This window comes from Salmo salar, chromosome 03 (assembly GCF_965601325.2).
Source record: "Salmo salar chromosome 03, fSalSal1, whole genome shotgun sequence".
Taxonomy (NCBI): Eukaryota; Metazoa; Chordata; class Actinopteri; order Salmoniformes; family Salmonidae; genus Salmo; species Salmo salar.
The window spans coordinates 19,383,657-19,403,456 of NC_138293.1; the positions used below are offsets into that span (position 1 = coordinate 19,383,657).

The following is a 19,800-nucleotide window of genomic DNA, read 5'->3' on the forward strand; positions in this document are numbered from 1 at the left end:
GTGGTGATGAATATATGCTTGTAAATATTCCAATGGATCACTTATACATTTTGCAGTTTTCAGAACATAATTTAATAAAGCATGTCTTTAAAAAAATAAATGTCCTTTGCGTTTGTGGGTTTAATTTGCATGAGAGAAGGCTATCGTGAAGGTCACACTACTTGAATTGCATTCACTAAAATCAAACTTACATTTTTGAAACAGTTAATACAATTCATGCAGCAGGCATACTACTAACGTTTCAGAGGGTTCACTAATCTGTTCAACACAAGCTTTTCCATTTTCACATTTCGTTTCTTTACCTCTTTCAAAAGTAGGTCATGAGAATTGTAAGGATTTGATCATGTGATCTCACCTATAACATCATAAGCTGTTGCTGTGCGTGACTACCAACAAAAAACAATTTCAGGTTACATCCTAATGTTAAGGGGATGATGAGTAAAGAATATACCTCATGAACTATATATGACTGCAATGCATCCCCACCCAACATTGATTTTTGATTTGCTGTAGGCCTATTTGACAAACCTTGCGCACTGGGCCAGTTTCCCAAAAGCATACTAAGAATAAATTGATTGTTTGAACTATAGGATCATATGGTTCTAAGGATGAACTTGGCCTTAGAATGCTTTTGGGAAACCAGGGCCAGAGCAGGGTTTCTTTTATAATAGACTAAAGCACACAAATAAGGTGAAACAAGGTGCATTTCCAGTAAGTTATGTGGAATTATTTCATAACAACATAGGAGACCGAGAAATTAAATCACACTTTCAATTGAATATCACCTGATAGAGTATCAAGGCCTACCTGAAACGCATGTAACAGAGCAAAGTGTGTTATAAAGCCAGTTGAATTGGTACTGGGTGCATATGCCCCTTTAACCTTAGTGTTCATATTTTAATGCGTAAATCATAGTCCACAGACATAAGGTAGCTACGCAGCGCTGTACCATCTGAGGAAGCAAAGCCCAAACGTGCGCCTCCCCCACAATTCCCAACCAACTCGGCTCCAGTGTGCATCCTCTATTCATTTGAATGTGTTGACAGTTGGAGAAATTGCTCGAGCCGTGCTGAAATATTCAGAAAGTATGAAAGCCAACAGTCCAATATTCTAGAACACTGCTGTGTGTAGGGGTACACATTTTGGACAATGATAAATACATGGAAAGGGTGCAGTGATCATTTGAGAACCAAGCCTGTATGAAAGCGTTTCCCAAACTCAGTCCTGGGGACCCCAAGGGGTACACGTTTAGTTTTCTTGCCCTAAAACTACACAGCTGATTCATATTATCAAAGCTTGATTATTAGTTGATTATTTGAATCAGCTGTGTAGTGTGCTATGAGAAAAAACCAAAACGTGCACCCCTTTGGGTTCCGATGCTGCTGCATGATTTTACAGGAATTCCCAAACTCCAGGCAGCGCTGAGGACACACATGCTTCACTTTATCATTTGATAAATCAAGAGATACAATACAGTATGGATCCATATATAATTGTTTCATTCATATACCAACACAGACACTCAGAAAAGTACTATAGGGAGATGCAAAATGCAAAACATCAACTCTAAAAAGGAAATTACAAAATGTAAGTTTAAACATTGCACATTTCTTCCAGATAAATTTATATTTCAGTTTATAATTTTGTATTATTTGTGATAGCATTTTTTTTATTTTTAAGAAAAACCAACACAGCAAACGTCGGGGGGGGGGGGGGGGGTCACAGACACTCCAGGTTCGGCTTTTCCCGCACCGCTCCTACAACAGACGCGATGGTCACCATTATATCTACTAACAGAACGCACTGCCAAAGAAAGCAAGGCTTTACACAGCCACTCACACACCTACAGGACAACGCTGCTCTGCACTGATGCTCCACAGCGAGCTGCTTGGAAAACAAACTCCTGAAGAGAAAATATGTATGCATCTACGTATGCATGCAGATATTGTATGTATAAATAGACAATCGTGTGTGCGCATGTAGGTACACATGTATGCATTTAGGAATGCATGTACTTTCTTAATATATGTGTATACATACATACACACACATTTAGAGCAGTGGTTCTCAATCCTGGTCCTGGTGATCCGAAGGAGTGTAGTTTAGTTTTTGCCATAGCACTACACACCTGAGTCAAATGATCAACTCATCATCAGGCGTGTAGTGCAAAAATAAAAAGTGCACCCCTTTGGGTCCCCAGGACCAGGATTGAGAACCAGTGATTTAGAGTATGCATGTCTGAATGTATGCAATGCGTGTTTGAATGTAAAAAAAAAAGGTGCTGTGTATGTACTGTGCATGTATAAAACTATGCATATGTAGTTAGTGGAATGATTCCTTCGCAACCTGATTATGTTTTTCTATTGTTTTTCTGCTGTCCCAATCTTTTCGTTAAGGCAAACAGCAGAGATCCCTTTCCAGAGTAGAGGTGATCAAATTCTGGGGTTTGTGGTTATTGAACACAGGTAAACACAACATTTTGGCATTAAAATAGATAAGATGCAGAATATTGAGCCAAAGTTTCTATACACAGTCATAGCAGATCTAGGGCACAGAGAGATAGCGAGGGGAGGGGGAAGGCAGATGGCGGGACAAACAAAGTCAAATCTTAAAATGGTGTCAAAGTAGGTTTTTTAGCAATACTGTTGCAGTTTCAAGCTCTATTCATACAGTATAGATTTTTCCAGGAAATTCAAAGAATTCTAGCTCGGTCAACATACACTAAAGCAAGAAAGGATTACTATATATATATATATATATATATATATATATATATATATATATATATATATATATACACACACACAGAATGTGAGTGATAAATACAGAATTAAAACAGTCCTGTTTTTTCTCCTTTTAGCTTCTTCACTTCAGACATGGCCGCTGCTCGACAACTCTACGGTTCTTTTTCTCTTTTATTTCAAACTTCTGTGTTCTCCACACATTCAAAGCTTTCTTTCTCCCACATGAAACCAATTAAAATACTAATTGATGACCAAGCTTGTAGTGTTCGATACAATTCAGCTTTAAGTCAAAACGTCACAAAATGAAAGAGACATGATCCACAACTGGCTCACAGATGTACAGATAGATATGAGTCCCTATCCTAAAGCATCCTGCCTGTTTGATGTACAGATAGATATGAGTCCCTATCCTAAAGCATCCTGCCTGTTTGATGTACAGATGGATATGAGTCCCTATCCTAAAGCATCCTGCCTGTTTGATGTACAGATAGATATGAGTCCCTATCCTAAAGCATCCTGTCTGTGATGTACAGATAGATAGGAGTCCCTATCCTAAAGCATCCTGCCTGTTTGATGTACAGATGGATATGAGTCCCTATCCTAAAGCATCCTGTCTGTTTGATGTACAGATAGATATGAGTCCCTATCCTAAAGCATCCTGCCTGTTTGATGTACAGATGGATATGAGTCCCTATCCTAAAGCATCCTGTCTGTTTGATGTACAGATAGATGAGTCCCTATCCTAAAGCATCCTGTCTGTGATGTACAGATGGATATGAGTCCCTATCCTAAAGCATCCTGTCTGTTTGATGTACAGATAGATGAGTCCCTATCCTAAAGCATCCTGTCTGTGATGTACAGATGGATATGAGTCCCTATCCTAAAGCATCCTGTCTGTGATGTACAGATAGATATGAGTCCCTATCCTAAAGCATCCTGTCTGTGATGTACAGATAGATATGAATCCCTATCCTAAAGCATCCTGCCTGTTTGATGTACAGATAGATATGAATCCCTATCCTAAAGCATCCTGCCTGTTTGATGTACAGATAGATATGAGTCCCTATCCTAAAGCATCCTGCCTGTTTGATGTACAGATGGATATGAGTCCCTATCCTAAAGCATCCTGCCTGTTTGATGTACAGATAGATATGAGTCCCTATCCTAAAACATCCTGCCTGTTTGATGTACAGATGGATATGAGTCCCTATCCTAAAGCATCCTGTCTGTTTTGCCACAATAGTAACAGTAAACCCTACCATTTTTCAACCCAGACAGGCTCCAATGCTCCGATGCAGGACAAGCATTTTTGCCCCAGGACCGGGGGTACTTTAACGTGTTTTGCTTGGTATATTTTGACTGACAGTCATGGAGTATACAATTAGACTCTCCTGTGGCAAGGCTGTGTGGAGGGAGGGGTTAAGAAAATGTTAGTGAGCCCGACCAGTCCAGAAGAAACGCGAGGGGCAGGATGGGTGGTTGGGGGAGGGGGGTATGAGACAGAGGGGCAGGGTGTTCAGCAGCATCCCCCTCCAGCCTGTTGGCCCCCCTGGCTACCGGAGAGTGTGGAGTTGGTGGCAGCGTGCTGGGGCCCAATCTTAATGCCGTTAGCCTGCCGAGACAGAACCACAACACAATGCAACCGGTTAGTCAGGAAAATGGAACGTGATGATGGTCAGGTGTGGGTTGATGATTTAGAGTTTGAGTTTCTGGGGTGGATGAAATAGATATAACAAGAAATATCAATGGTGACAAATTCTCTTTGGCTCAGTCACATGCACACTCTTTTGTAAGCATCTCTCCCACACACACCAGCAAGTGGCACTTTCATCCATTGCCCCACTTTCATCTCTCCAGCCCTTTAGTGGCTGAAGAGAACACAGAGTGGCTAAAAGGCATCACTCCACTATGAGCCTGTGCTGCTGTGGCTTTAAGCAGTAGTAGCTATTAAGTCTACTCTGAATCATTCTAAATCACATTTATAGTGTTCAGGGAAGAGGAGGAGGGTGGAGAGGGGGGGGGGGGTTCTCACGACGCCTGCCAGCAAGCGACGGGAATTCTGACCAGGGCTTCCCCCTTCATCAGTCAGCTGATGCGGTTTGGACCGTGTGCCTGGCCTCACTCCCCCCCCCCCTTTTTTTACCCTTTACAACCCCTCTAAAAGAAAGCATACCCAATGGCTGATCAGGGGCTCGCCGCCTTCACGCTGGCTGTAACCTTGTGGGATGTGAGGAATTTATGCACTGGCCAGCAGCCAGTGAGAGAGGGAAGGAGAGAGGGAGGGGAGAAGGGAAAAACAGTGGAAGTTTTGCTTGGCTCTGCAGACTGGAACCTGCTCTGCTTCTTCTTGCCTTCCTTTAGAGGAGAGAGAAGGGGTGTGGGCCGCTACAAATAAGCTAAAGTGGAGGGGCTGCCTCGAAAATATGAATATGTGTGCAGTGTCTCCTAGGAGCATGTGACTACGTAACAGCGTAAGCTAACACAATGACTTGCTGGCCTTCAAATTGGCCTTTTTTCCCCAATAGGATTTATCCAACGTCTGCTCTGTCAAGGTTTTATCCTCTTCACTCTGTTTATGACGTGGGCTTAGGGCACTACGAAGGGAGCAAGGGCGTTTGACCACTTGGCCATATCTCAGTTGATGACTTAAAACTAAGAAGTCAAGCCATGTCAAGAAGATGGTCTTTGTCTAAGCTGCGGTGTACAAAATAGACACCAAATGTGTGTCTCCCATGTCAAATGACCTCATTGTTGATGTCGAAGACACCCTCCTGGATCTTCTCGTAGATCTCCTTCGCTGTGTTGATGAATGCCTGAAAAGAGAGAGTGCCTAGTTAGTATAGGATCAGAGCTGAAATCCATAACATCTAGACGTGACCGTTGTAATAACTGATAAACTCCCCTGCAAGATATCAAGCCTTGGACCAGTCAAACCATATACGTGGTTCTCATTAACTGAATACGCTCTAAAAAGAGTGGGATTTACAGGAGCTTAGCCTCTGGCTTGTTGCCACAGAAAATACATCTACAGCGCTCCGCTGTACAAACGACACAAGCAGACGTATAAACAGAGCCTTAGATTTAGCCTGAATGTACAGCATGGTAGGCCTTATATAATCATTACCTTATGTACACCTCAAAAGCTAGACTAGTCCAGGGTGCCCATCTATAGTAAATACTGCCTGTAATTCAGCTTTTTACCACAGAGGGAGGCCTGCTTTAGAATCTGGAAACAAATGTCCACCTCAGGTTAGCTCAGGAGGCTCCGGCCTGGTCGGGTCCCCTCTAACCTCCTGCCTCTTCACACATGAAAATGTTTAACAGCAACAGATTGGTTTCCCTCAGCCAAGGCAGAGCTCCCCCACCTGGCCATGGAGGCCCAGGGCATAACCCAGGGACCCAGAATTAGCTTCAACACATTACTCTCCATATAGTGCATACAGTAGTAGCACGGGTGCCTGATTGGCATTTGGCTGTTGCTTAGGACAGGAGAGCAGAGGTTATGAATGTAGGCGATGTACATGTCACTGACGGAGAGGGGGACAAATGGAGATCGAGGAGGAGAGGTATCGGGAGGATTCAGGGGACACTAATGAGACAAATTAATCATATCAGGGGTTTCTGCTGGGGGAGGGGTTATATAAACCAGTCTCCCCCTGCCTTAAAGCCTCAGAGAGCCTGGCTACCCAGCACACTGAAGAACAGATGTGTATGTGTGCGTTGGAGTGTTTGAGCAAGAGAGGTGGGTATATTAATAGGCGAACGTGTCAGTGTGAGAAAATGCTGACAAACAAACAAATGCACGCACACACACAGTACAGTGTGAGCTGGAGGTACCTCTTCTACGTTGGATGCGGTCTTGGCGGAGGTCTCCATGAAGATAAGGCCGTGCTCTCTGGCAAAGGCCTCTCCCTCCTCCTTCTTTACCTCTCTCCTGGACTCCAGGTCACTATGGGGAAACCGCCACACACATTCAGTATTTCACACACATTACCATAGACCTGTTATGCTAGCATGGTCTTTGTGTGTCTGTTTTATTGCAAATGATCTGTTAATTCATTCTGTTACGTTTCCCAGTAAGGAGATATGTCATTAACTAGAGGAGACATGAGCACACAGGGAGCAGGGCTGTGAACTGGGTGGGTGTATCTCAATTGTCAAAGATGGCTTCCTCACACTTTTTCCTTTCCTTCATTTGAAAGCAAAGAAAAACAAAGCATCCATCATTTAGACTTGACATAACCCACGCTTTCAGATAAGTATGGACAAAGACAAAATGAAGAAAGGATGCCATTTCAGACCTTTGAGGCATAGCCTGTTTAGTAGCCATGACAACCATGACTAGGTTGTTTGGTAAACATGAATCTGACCTCTTGTTCCCAATGAGCATGATGACCATGTTGGAGTTGGAATGTTGGCGAGCGTCCTCTAACCAGGTTGTCAAGTGGTTGAAGGTGTCCCTTCTAAACAAAAACAGTTGAGCAACACTTAACATAAGAACAATACATTTTCCTTTCCTAGTAAACTAATGCATAAACATGTCCTTCATTAGGTGAATGTAGGTCCCAACAGTTGACCCACATGAGCAAAATAAGGGCATTGGGGCGGGAGATGAAATTACACCCAAAATGTATTATACAAACAAATCTCAGTGGCTCCAACTATTGTTAAACTGAATGAACTGGATAAGAAAACGACATTTCCTTACCTCCTGAACAAACTTACATATATATTTTACATTTGTCAAGAGCAATAGTCATGTCCTAAATCCTAGGGTAGACCTAGTGGCCAAAGTGTTTACATAGATAAGGCCTGGGGAGAAAATGGCCGCCAGACTGACCTTGTGATGTCATACACGAGCAGGGCGCCAGCTGCCCCTCTGTAGTAAGACCGGGTGATGGAGCGGAAGGACTCTTGGCCGGCCTGACACACACACACACACACACACACACACACACACACACACAATTAGTGCCAAAGACAAACAGACACAGTACACAAACAGACGCTCTGTTAAAGCAAAGACAAAGTTCAGCACAGAAGCATAGTAACCCATAGGAAGGGTACAAACAAGAGCCAGCAGTACTTCAAAGCAGTAGTAGTAAGCTGAACAAAGCAACTACTCTTAAAGGAGTCTTACTTCAAGTGCTCAAGGGTGTGTTGGACAAAATACCAACACAGATGTACTGTGTTACTAGGGTCAGGGGTTCTTCTGAGCCCATGTCCTGAAAAACTCCTGGCCCGAGCCATGTTTTACTCATGCATGTCCTGCCTAGTGCCTACTACACTCCTCCAGTCCAGGCTTTCCAGTAGCTTTCCTCTAATCCATATACATTCCCAACACCATAGATATTCCCAACCGGAGAGCCAAGCCTCCTGATTTTCCCTGTGCAGAGAGGCAGAGCACAGGCAAACCCCTGTCACTGTGTACAAAAGGCTCCTCTCTTTCTCTGCATCCCATACCTGACTGACTGAGTCCTCATAAACAAGGGGCCCATTGTGTTCCACTATAGCCCACAATACAACATTCTACCCACACTCAGTGTTGGGTTAAAACAGCAGGCAGGCAGACCAGACCTGTCGATAGATGCCATTGTCAGCAGCTTATAAAATGGCTTCCCTGTTCCCTGGCTAGCAGCCGTTGTACCTTGGCCTACTCTACTCTGTTCTACCTCAATTCTGGCCTGGCAGCAGGTGAGTGAGAGCCAGGCAGCCCAGCACTGCAGCACATTTGAATTCAATAAGGCCCAGTCAGTGAGTCAGTGGCAACAGTCCCCCCCGAGGCAGCTGCTAACATTGGAGCTAATGGAGGCCATTGTGAATAAATGATGAATGACACCTTTATGCCTGCCATCTGCCGGATCTCAAAGGTTACAGGAAGGCCAGAAATGCAGATTTTGGCTATTACATCACTCCTAGGGCAGGCAGTACCTCCCTACTCCTCCTCCTGTGCTCCCCCCCCCCCCCCCCACACACACACACACACACACACACACACACACACACACACACACACACACACACACACACACCACACACACACACACACACACACACACAGCTACACAGACGGTACACACACCCTGTGTTTGATTTGAACTCTGTCTTGGCAGGGTGGACATGTAGTGGTTTGGGGATGGAAGCTAAACCACAGATCATTCTAATAGAGAGTGTATATTCATAATGGTGTTTCTAAAATATTAAAGTGAAATTGTCATTTCTCAAAATGCCAGCTAGAGTCCCGTGTGGCTCAGTTGGTAGAGCATGGTGTTTGCAACGCCAGGGTTGTGGGTTCGATTCCCACGTGGGACCAGTACGGGGGGGGGGGGGAATTATGAAATGTATGCATTCACTACTGTAAGTCGCTCTGGATAAGAGCGTCTGCTAAATGACTAAAATGTAAATGTAGATTACCAAAGTGCCCAATCAAAGGTTGCCATTCTTATCCCCCTTGGTATCCATTTTTGCTGAATTCCAGCCCTACCTTTTCATCAACCAAAATGCACCTGTGTTGCCATGTGGCCTAGTAAGCACACAGCAGCTGGCTCGGCCTGAAGGTCAAAAAGCCTATAGGGCCTCAACTTGCACCATCCATGAGAATTACTGCTGAGAGATTCTATTCTTATTTATAGAACGGTGTCTCCCCCTACAGGCCAATAGACATACTACACTAACACCAAGATCACCATATCCTGTAGTGTTCATATTTCCTCAGCAGTCAGTAGGGCACTATAAAATCCACGTTAAGTAGAAAATGGACGAAATCATGGAAGCCAAACCTTAAAACGGAATTCAACAATATATTGAACTTGAAATTAATACATTTGCCCAAGTTAATCACATGACATGAACAAACTGCATCAGTGATTTCTATTTTCCTGCAACGGCACAGGAATGCCTGTGTGTGTGTGTGTGCGGTGCGCGCGTATGCCTACACTTTATATAACCGTCAGTGATGATGATAATGATCGATATGATAGTTTTCATCAATCCAGTGCCAATTTCTTTTGCACACCCCAAACAATTAAAATAAATATATATATTTCCTAGACCACAAAAGTCTCGTGATGTGGTTTAAGCAGTGTTGCGGACTTAAAGAACTACAAATTGGATGTTCTATATATTTTTTAAAGTATGATTTTGAGAGCAAAACAAATAAATAAAAAGAAACCTAGAAAAACTAAAATGGGGGAAAAAATATGGAATTTGGGAAAATTCTAAAAGAAAAATCAGGCCAAAAAATGTAAACAGCTTTTAATGGGCCCTAGCAAAGCACAGGGAATCCCACAGAATTAACAGTAGGGCACACTGAGAAACCCTAATTAACACTTCAATTTTCACTCCTAATTAGGGATGTTAAATGGCTAACGGCTAATTGGTTAGGCACCGAAAACACATTTGACTGGTCATGCTTATCAGTCTATAGGTTCATTTGCATAATTTAGTGTAATTAAAAATGGCGGTGTTTGTTAGCCATCATGCATCTTATTTGTCACATGCGCACAGCATACAGAGCCTAGTTTGAGGAGCGGAATAGCCTATCAAATCAAACGCCAATTTATTTGTCACGTGCTTCGTAAACAAGAGGTGCAGACTAGCAGTGAAATGGTTACATACGGAGCCTTCTCAACAATTCAGAGAAAAGACAATAGAAAACACGTAATAATAAAAGTAAACAATAAGTAACGATAACATGGCTTTATACACGGGGTACCATTCCTGAGTTGATGTGCAGAGGTACGAGATAATTGAGGTAGACATGTACATATAACTAGGAATAAAGTCACTAGGCAACAGGACAGAAACTGTAGCAGCAGCATATGTGATGAGTCAAAAGAGTGAGTGCAAAAAGGATCAATGCAGACAGTTAAATAGTTAACCAATAGCTACCCGGAATATTGAACAGTCTTATGGCTTGGAGTAGAAGCTGTTCAGGGTCCTGTTGGTTCCAGACTTGGTGCATCGGTACCGCTTGCCGTGCGGTAGCAGAGAGAAAAGTCTATGACTTGAGCAGCTGCTCAAAAAGCTGGTACTGGACTGAAACGTGTTTTTGTAAGCCCAGGCATTAAGCAATAAATAATTCTAAAATGCAATCGCATGTTAAACTGTTTTGACGGCCACGATTAAAAAGAGCTACCATTTTTATTTGTCAATCTCAACTGGTAATTAAAGCGCGCCTCCCATTTGTTATTCGAGTGCATAGGCCATAGTCAACAGTAGGCAGGCTATCAGCGTGTCACCACCACTTTGCAACGTGAGCTTGAGGCAGTGATTGTTTGAAACCTGAACATTTGACTTTACTTCATATTATAAGTAATGTCTTACCATGCTTCAAAGTAGCCTAGCCGAAATCCAGCCACAGAAACATGGAGGCAGTTATTTTATAAAAAGACTTCCTCATGACATCAAACCAGCATTTCTCTCCTGTTCTATTGGTTTTACATCAACTTTTGTTGTCCAGAAGCCAAAGGCACAATCCTAGTCATATCAGCAACTCATCCCAGTGGTTATTAGATTCCCCCTCTTTCTAACAGAGATTTTCATTATGGAACTGCTCTCATTATGTGAACTGTTTAGAACAGTGTTTTCCTGTAAATTGCATTTCGGTAAATGTTTTAAAAATACGTTTTATTTGCTGCTTCATTACAGGAGTTGAATGTTCAATAATAGACTATAGCCTTTTGACCTCATGACGATAGGCTTGCTATTGTTGCATGTCTCCATTTATTGCTTCATGATAAATGTCCGGTCCTTGTATGCATGCACAGTACTGTATTTTCTGTTGGTCACATCATTTTACTGTTTGGAAAGAATGTAACCGTTTGTTGACTGGTTAATGAGGGTCAGTTAGTATGCAACCAAAAATATTTCAAAATAGAAAACTTCTCACAATGACAAAGCTGAGGTTATTTGAGAAGAGGAGGGTGAAACATGTGAACAGCAAACTGACACAAATGCTGTTGTGTAGAGCTCTGTCATTCTTCTCTTTACAAGGCAAGCAACATGTCCATAGTGACACAAAATGGTGATACACATGCTGAACGAAACGTCAATAGCATGTACTGCATGTTGAAAATAAAACCTATTTTCCCCAGGTGTACAAGATTCCAATGACTCCAAGATTTAAAAACCTCCTCATCACTGATAAGATACAGATGTACCAAAGAGTATTCTGAGAAACTCATGATTACAGTCGACCCCTGATAAGTGCACTTGAGACAGTCCAAGTATAACCTGTTTAATTGGCAGAATAAACCTGTATCACTTCAACAGTACATTGACTACATTCATTATGATTGAACTGCATGCAGTACTTGATAACTTAACTGATGAGAACTGTCCCACACTGCTGCATTTATCAGGAGTCGACTGTGTCGCGTGTTCAGGTAAAGAATCATATCTGTTCAATGTGCAACAGGGCAGGTATCTTACCGTGTCCCAGATCTGCAGCTTGATCTGTTTACCATCTATGGTGATCATCCGCGCCCCAAACTCCACACCTGGGAAAGACACACCCACCACACGGACACAGTCAGTCTACAACTCACTTACATGAAAACACTAACACCAAGATTCAATGGAAATCATGAATGGTTAGTACTATATGGGATCCTTGGGACGTCCCTACCCTAAACATTTTAAATGTCAACTTCAATGACTCTGGTCAGAGTGTAACCTGGTCAGGTCATGTGGTATGGTAAAAACATTGGCGCTAATCATGAGGTGTAATCCTAAACTCCAAACGAACTTTAACCACTAGCCTTATTAACCATAACCCACTAACCCTAACCACCGAGACCATGGTTGCCCTAGCACTACACAGCTGATTAAAATAATGAAAGATTGATGATGAGTTGGTTATTTGAATCAGCTGTGTAGTGCTAGGGCAAAAACCAAAACATGCACCCAGGGGGGGCCCCCAGGACTGGGTTTGGGAAACCCTGGTCTAGAACACCTCCCCTGCTTCCACCACAGAAACACCCTAAAAGCCTATGGTGAATAATGGTTAGCACTGACACAGTGTAGTAGACGAGACAAACACACTGGCCAAACATTAAATGATTAATAAAATAGTCAAAAAAACAGAATTAAATTGTTGCCAGTAACACAGCGCAGTCACTAACCCTCTTGATAACATTTTACTCGACCTAGCAGAGCTGATTTGTGTTAAGAGTGAGGTGTTCTGTTATTCATGTCTGGAAGTAGCTAGCAAGCTAAAATAAAATTAATCTCCCTCATCGTCAGAGGTTAGACCAGAGGAGAGATGAAAATCCTTAAGAAATTAATTAACACAAGGGCAGGGCGTGACATTAACGCTTGTCCGCTTGCCTGGGGCAACAACAAAAAAAGTTGTCCGATATGGAGATCACAATATGGAACCAATTAGGCTGCGCCGATCAGAACTGGAACAAAGACTTTACACCCAGTAGCTCTCCAGATGGAGGGTTGACAGATCACATGTGTTTTATACAGTAGCATATCAGTGCAATATTTAACTTTGTGGGGGGGTAAGTGCCTTGCTCAAGGCACAACAGCAGGAGATATAATGCATGGGATCAGAGACCAGCAGCCTTACACTGTCAAGACCAGTGAAAATAATGAATGTTATTTTGTGAAGTGGGTCCTTGCATCATACATCACAATTTGTCACCTTTTTGGCCCATGGTGTTATAACTTTTCTGGGAGAGGAGGGGCAAGTGGCTAAAAAAGTTAATGTGAAGCTCTGGACGTGGAGATGTGAGCCGAGCACAGATGATTTGATTGAGGTCCATCCAGTGCAGCTAGGCAGCGCAGAGGCAGGATACATTTCAATCACCGTCCTTGTTAAACGTTATAATGAATATAGAGGAGCCTTACCGATAGTGAGGTCGTGTACCGGCTGAAACCGCTTGTCTGTGAACTGTAATAATAGGCATGATTTCCCCACACCTGTAAAACAAACATGCACAGTTAAACAGAGGCACACACAGGAACAAATAGGCACTCTGTCTGCATAACTAACATCATTTAGCCAGTCACACACACGTTGGAAAACCAACAACACATCTGGTCGCACACACACATTAAAGAAGTTGAATCCCAGTCTTTGATATGATGTGTCAGAGAACAAAAAAATGACATCATGAGGGTAATTTAACGAGATAAAAATGTCAGACTGTATCAGGTCCTACAGCCCTCTGACTACACCCACAATGGTAAAGAAGCTCATAGTCAGTCCTGCTGAAGCCAAGACGCTTGTCAAACAATTAGAAATCTGGTTGTCATTTGTTTCTGGAGTAGGTAGAGGATGCATTGAAACACATTCAGGGTCAGATAGTTTTATTCCCTCAATGGTTCAGAGTGGGATAGTGTTATCCGATCCGAGATCAGTGGTTAAGAAGAGCCATTTCGCCCTCAAGCTTGTTTCTTTAGGAGGACCTGTGTTCGAGGCACTGTCAACATGATGATGAAGCTCCTGATAGGGATGGACATTTTATCAAAAATATCAACCCACAAATGTGGTTGTTTGGTGTGATGAAACAAAGATATTCCTAGGTAGCACTGACCATAATGAATGCAATAATTAGCCGCCCATCATTAGGCTAACTCCATTTATTACAAAGTAGACCTAAATATAATGTGTGGCGTGCGCCTGTGTTAAAAAATATATACGGAAATGAAACACACTGCCATACAGTGAAGGAGAGGCCTGTGAAAACATGTGTCCAGCACTGCATGGTTATAATGCAAACAGGTGAAACCTTTAGGACACCAGAGAAGGCTATCATTAGTGTTTCTATGGGTTACCACCACCGTTGCTAGGCAGGGGAGCCAGGGTGATAGAAGACATCATGAGAAGGATGTAACAAAACAAAGCTATGTCACCCTTTTAACTGTGTACCTGCTAGCCAATCAGCCTCTAGCACTGAATAGATAGTCCATCTGGTTCTTTAGTGGTCAGGTCATTATCTTAAAGCAACAGCAATTAGACAGGGCTGCCAAATCAAAGACTAGCCTAATTACACCCCCCCCCCATCACTAATTGAAATACTGCATTTGATTGGGCAGGAAGAGATGTACAACTGGATTTTGATTCAGGTGAAAACTAAGGTTTATGGTAAGGAGGCTGAGAAAAAAAATGCATCCTTTTGGATAGGGGTTTCTCAACTATCACCTCGTCTAGCCAAGTTACCAACCACAGCGTAGACTATATCTAACTGCTTGAACAGCTGGGCTAGCCATACCTAAACAGCAAAGTCATGTAGAATGTGAGTGAGTAATGTGAAAACACTGAATGATCAACAGCTTGGGTTGCAGAGGGTCACATGATGGCCCCCAGTGAAGCCAGGGCGATGACAGGTCTGCAGTGTTGCAACAATGGCTGTGACGATACCAGTATCGCAAAAACAAAATCCATGGCATAAATGAATACAAAGCAGACCAAACTCTTTGGTCCTTTAAAAGCCTACCTTATGTAAAATATTGTGTGCTATAGTTTAGAAAATAAATAAATGTGACTCTGGATTACATTTACATTTGAGTCATTTAGCAGACGCTCTTATCCAGAGTGACTTACAGTAGTAAATGCATACATTTCATATATTTTATTTTTTCCCTGTGTTGGCCCCCCGTGGGAATCGAACCCACAACCCTGGTGTTACAAACACCATGCTCTACCAACTGAGCTACACATGATGTTTGTTTCCACATTAGGGCTGTTTTTCTTGAAGTGTAATCCCTTCTTGTTTTCTTTCCTAGCCACAATACTAACGAATATCGTGATACTGGTATCGTCCTGCCCCTACTAATTATACAAATAAAACAAGGGGAAAAACTGCACCGACAGATTTGTACTCCTAAATGCTGACTGCTGTTTTGGGTTGGAAATGATGTCTCCAGTTTGAAACAAGCATCATATGATATGCGGTCCTGTAAGCAAATAGTCTGGGTCAAGTAAAATTCTGCCCTTTCATCTCAGAGAAATGCAGGGGAGCATGTTGGTTAATCTGTTATTGGCCTTCCTGTAAACAGGGTACACTTCCCTTCACTGATACTTTCAAACAGAGTAAACCACAGTAAATTGTTACTTTTAAAAAGGCAGCATGTACCCTTTGAATGTACCCTCCCTGGGTAAAATGCATAGCAAGCGGTGCTGCCATTAGGCTATTTCAACAAGGACCCGTGTTGAGCAATAGATGTATAACAGATCTAATCAAATAAGATGATACACATAGTTGTACTATTTTTGATAAACAAGTATCTACGTCGCCTGCTTCTAATGCAACCTGCAATAAATTATCTGTACAAAAATGTAGGTTGGCTTTGGCAGCAACCTACTCAGTCCGCCTCGTCTAGGTAAACAAACGACAGCGAACTGCTTAACTTCATTACCATAACACCCGTGTAAAAGTACATTATGTCAGGTTAACAACACGAGCATAAACGCCTAGACAGCTCAACTAGAATGCTGCCGTAGTAGGCAACCGTACAAAAAAAGTATGTAAAACGCCATTTCGAGGGAGGGCGCTTGATGCTTGTGGCCTAGTAATACAACCGCGCAAAAAAAGACAGCCAGCCCAAAACCTTGGCTTGACTCTGTCCAAGTGACTGACATAGTCAGTGCAAACGCCCATGTTGTAGAGAAGCTGTCAAACTAGCTGTTGTTTATGTCGCTGTAAACAGCTACTTTACCAACGTTAGCCTATTAGTTAGCAAGGTAACGTTAGGTAGCAAAGCTAGCTTAGCACCCCCACCCTCAGTGCACAACGGAAGGACAATAGGCAGTCGGCTTGTTGGATGTGTTGCTAAATTAACACGCTACTAGTTGACCACAACATTATGCGATGTAAGGTGGGAATTTGGTGGGGAGGGGGGGGGTTATTTCACGTTAATGACAAGCTATTAACGACGTTTGCAAGCGAGAAATCTATCATCAGTCATCCCACCTCTTGCGTCTCCGCTTTTACCACGTCATATTGGACTCTCCAACACTGCGGAAATAAAAGATAACTGCTTGCTAACTATCGCTAGCAATATTTGCTGCCATTGACTAGTGCTTACCTGTGTCTCCGATAATGATGTATTTGAAAAGGTATGCATATGCCATGGCCACTGGGTCCTGTGTCAACCTTCCTCTGCCGTTGTTTTGTGTAATTGAAACCGTATGAAAATGGTCTTTGTAAACGTCTAGGTAATCGTTAAAGCTTCGCCTTTCTAGCCTCCTTTCTCTCTTCGAAGGGAAGGAACAAATAACACCTCCAAGCTTCGGCTGAAAACGTCATACGTTCCGCCCTCGCCACGCAAGCAAAAAGCAATTATTCACCCCAGTTGCCACTGGTAGTAGTCTATTAATTTATGTTATGTCACTTAGACTCTTTAAAACAAATCTAAACCTGATTAACTAAACAATTTGCAAGACATGTAATTAATGTGCACATGATATAGCATAGCTGCTTAGACCTGCACAATCTGATGTAGTTCTAGTAGTCCTCGTTAAAAAAGGGTCCCCCGTTAACGCATTCCATTCTCTCCCAAGGAGCACCTGTAAATCCATTTGTTTTCATTCTTTGCTAGTTGCTTGCAGATTATTTAACCCCTTATGACATGTCCATATGAATTTTATTGGGAGCAGAGAAGGGTCAGTGAAAGACACTCAAAAGGGGTCCAGCAGAACTGTTGGAGAGCAGAATGACAACGAGGTAAGTATTTTCTCTTTAACAGCAAATAGTTGATTACCAATGCAATGCATATTATGCTATTGTGTACATGACCATGAAGATACACAAATCAGGCTACTATTCTGGAACCCATTCAGACCTGTGATACCAGAAGTGCCCCATTACTTCAATATTTTTTCATAATTGATTTGCCATTTCTTTTAAAATGCTGAAAACTCCACTTATGTATATGGAAAAACCCATTCTGGGCAAATGGCCTGTGGAACAAGAATAACAATTATTTACATCACAGCTACTTCAGCCATATATTATATTACTGCAAAATAAAAGCTCTGCAATTGAAATGTATTAATTTTGGAAGGGCTGTCCAGAGTTATACCTCAATTTTTATTTTACCTTTATTTAACTAGGCAAGTCAGTTAAGAACAAATTCTTATTTTCAATGACGGCCTAGGAACAGTTAGCCTTGTTCAGGGGCAGAACGACAGATTTGTACCTTGTCAGCTCAGGGATTCGAGCTTGCAACCTTTCAGTTACTAGTACAATGCTCTAACCACTAGGCTACACTGCCGCCCCAATAGGGTAGAGTGCATGGGGCAAGTTTCTGCCTGCCAACCTGGGAGCAATCAAATGGCACAGCCTGTCTGCCAACCTGGGAGCAATCAAATGGCACAGCCTGTCTGCCAACCTGGGAGCAATCAAATGGCACAGCCTGTCTGCCAACCTGGGAGCAATCAAATAGCACAGCCTGTCTGCCAACCTGGGAGCAATCAAATGGCACAGCCATTGATGCCATGAGGGTGGTGTGTGGGCAAGGGAGCTGGCCAGGCCCCTGGCTTTGAGGCATTGTGATGGTCCTATTAAGGTACAGCATTGTAGGGTATCTGCTGCCCCATAGACCTGCTGTAAGTGTTAAATATGTTAGCAGGAGATCACCAGAGAGAGCAATGACTGGCTGGCAGAGTATTGGAGCAATATTCAACTGCTGTCATGGAGTAAGAATTCACTCCTTTGGAAAGACTGCCAGAGTTCCCCAGATACCCATTTGTCCCCACCAGCGGAGGAAGTGGAACAAGCTTGTTCTGTAAAGCACATCAACATATTTTCAAAATTAGTGACATTCTCACATTGAAATTCAACAGTCATCAATTGATTTAAATTGATCTGATTAATTGGAGTGAATACCTCAGCATTGGGCTCACTTTTGTCGACCAACTCCGTATGGCCTGATCCCAGACAATCTGAGGGAGCAATGTGAATCAAGCCACAGAGAAAAATATGAATCCACTGAAGTGTCTGTATAAAGAATATAGATAACAGGTTCTTTATGGAGTTGTCTTTGTCATCAGGCAGATGAACCCCTTTCTTTTTGCCACCAATGACCCAGCTGATACAGCCTCTACTGTTTGGTGATTTCTGTACTGCAGGGGTCTCAGGCTAATCCGCTTGGCCTCGGGTTGGTGATGGTCATCATAGCAGGGTCCACAACATATCTACTTCGGATATCTGTGACAAATGGGAGAAGTCAAGAGACTCCGCTCATGTCACTACACAGAACAATCACTACTAGCTGACAGTAGGAGCATCTTGCTCTGATACTCTGTAACAGCCCAAAGTATAACAGCCTTACAACCATATGAATAGTAGCCATTCCTCCAAACAGCCTGCGTACCTGCGCAGAGGAAGGGGATCCTCTCCACAGGTATCATTCCTCCACCACCACCACCACCACCACCTCCCATCATCCCCATGGTAGAAAAGGAAATACCCAGATTCTGCAATCAAATCAAATTTTATTTGTCACATATGCCGAATACAACAGGTGTAGACCTTACCGTGAAATGCTTACTTACGAGCCCTTAACCAACAATGCAGTTGAAGAAATAGATTTAAGAAAATATTTACTAAACAAACTAAAGTAAAAAATGTAATAAAAAGTAACACAATAAAACAGAGTCAATGTGCGGGGGTACAGGTTAGCCAAGGTAATTTGTACATGTAGGTAGGAGTAAAGTGACTATGCATAGATAATAAACAGTGAGTAGCAGCAGTGTAAAAACAAAAGGGGGGGGGGGGGGGGGTCAATGTAAATAGTCCGGGTGGCCATTTCATTAATTGTTCACTATTCTGGGCGACTTTAACAACACCAGTCTGAGCCATGAGCTGTACAGTTACAAACAACTGTTGAAAGGCCACACAAGAAAACCGAAAACTTTAGATCACTGTTACAACACCATCAAAGGAGCGTACCACGCTACCCCCGCTCCCCCCTGGGGAACTCGGACCATGTGATGATCCAACTCATCCCCTTATACAGACAGAAACTGACAACCACCAAGCCTTTAAAAAAAAACGGTGAGGAAATGGACCGGTGAGGCCATAGGGAAATTTAAGGACAG

General features: G+C 42.7%; 1 protein-coding gene across 1 annotated transcript; it reads right to left on the reverse strand.

Moving 5' to 3' along the window:
- Window positions 1-1,422: 1,422 nt before the first annotated feature.
- On the reverse strand, window positions 1,423-17,015 carry LOC106599584 (ras-related protein Rab-2A). The gene is made up of 8 exons (XM_014190875.3): window positions 16,785-17,015; window positions 13,602-13,673; window positions 12,177-12,244; window positions 7,585-7,667; window positions 7,115-7,207; window positions 6,582-6,693; window positions 5,489-5,557; window positions 1,423-4,356 (listed from the first exon to the last, which is right to left on the reverse strand). Exons 1-8 carry the CDS (start codon window positions 16,828-16,830, stop codon window positions 4,261-4,263), a joined length of 639 nt encoding a protein of 212 aa, XP_014046350.1. The 5' UTR covers window positions 16,831-17,015; the 3' UTR covers window positions 1,423-4,260.
- Window positions 17,016-19,800: the final 2,785 nt, after the last annotated feature.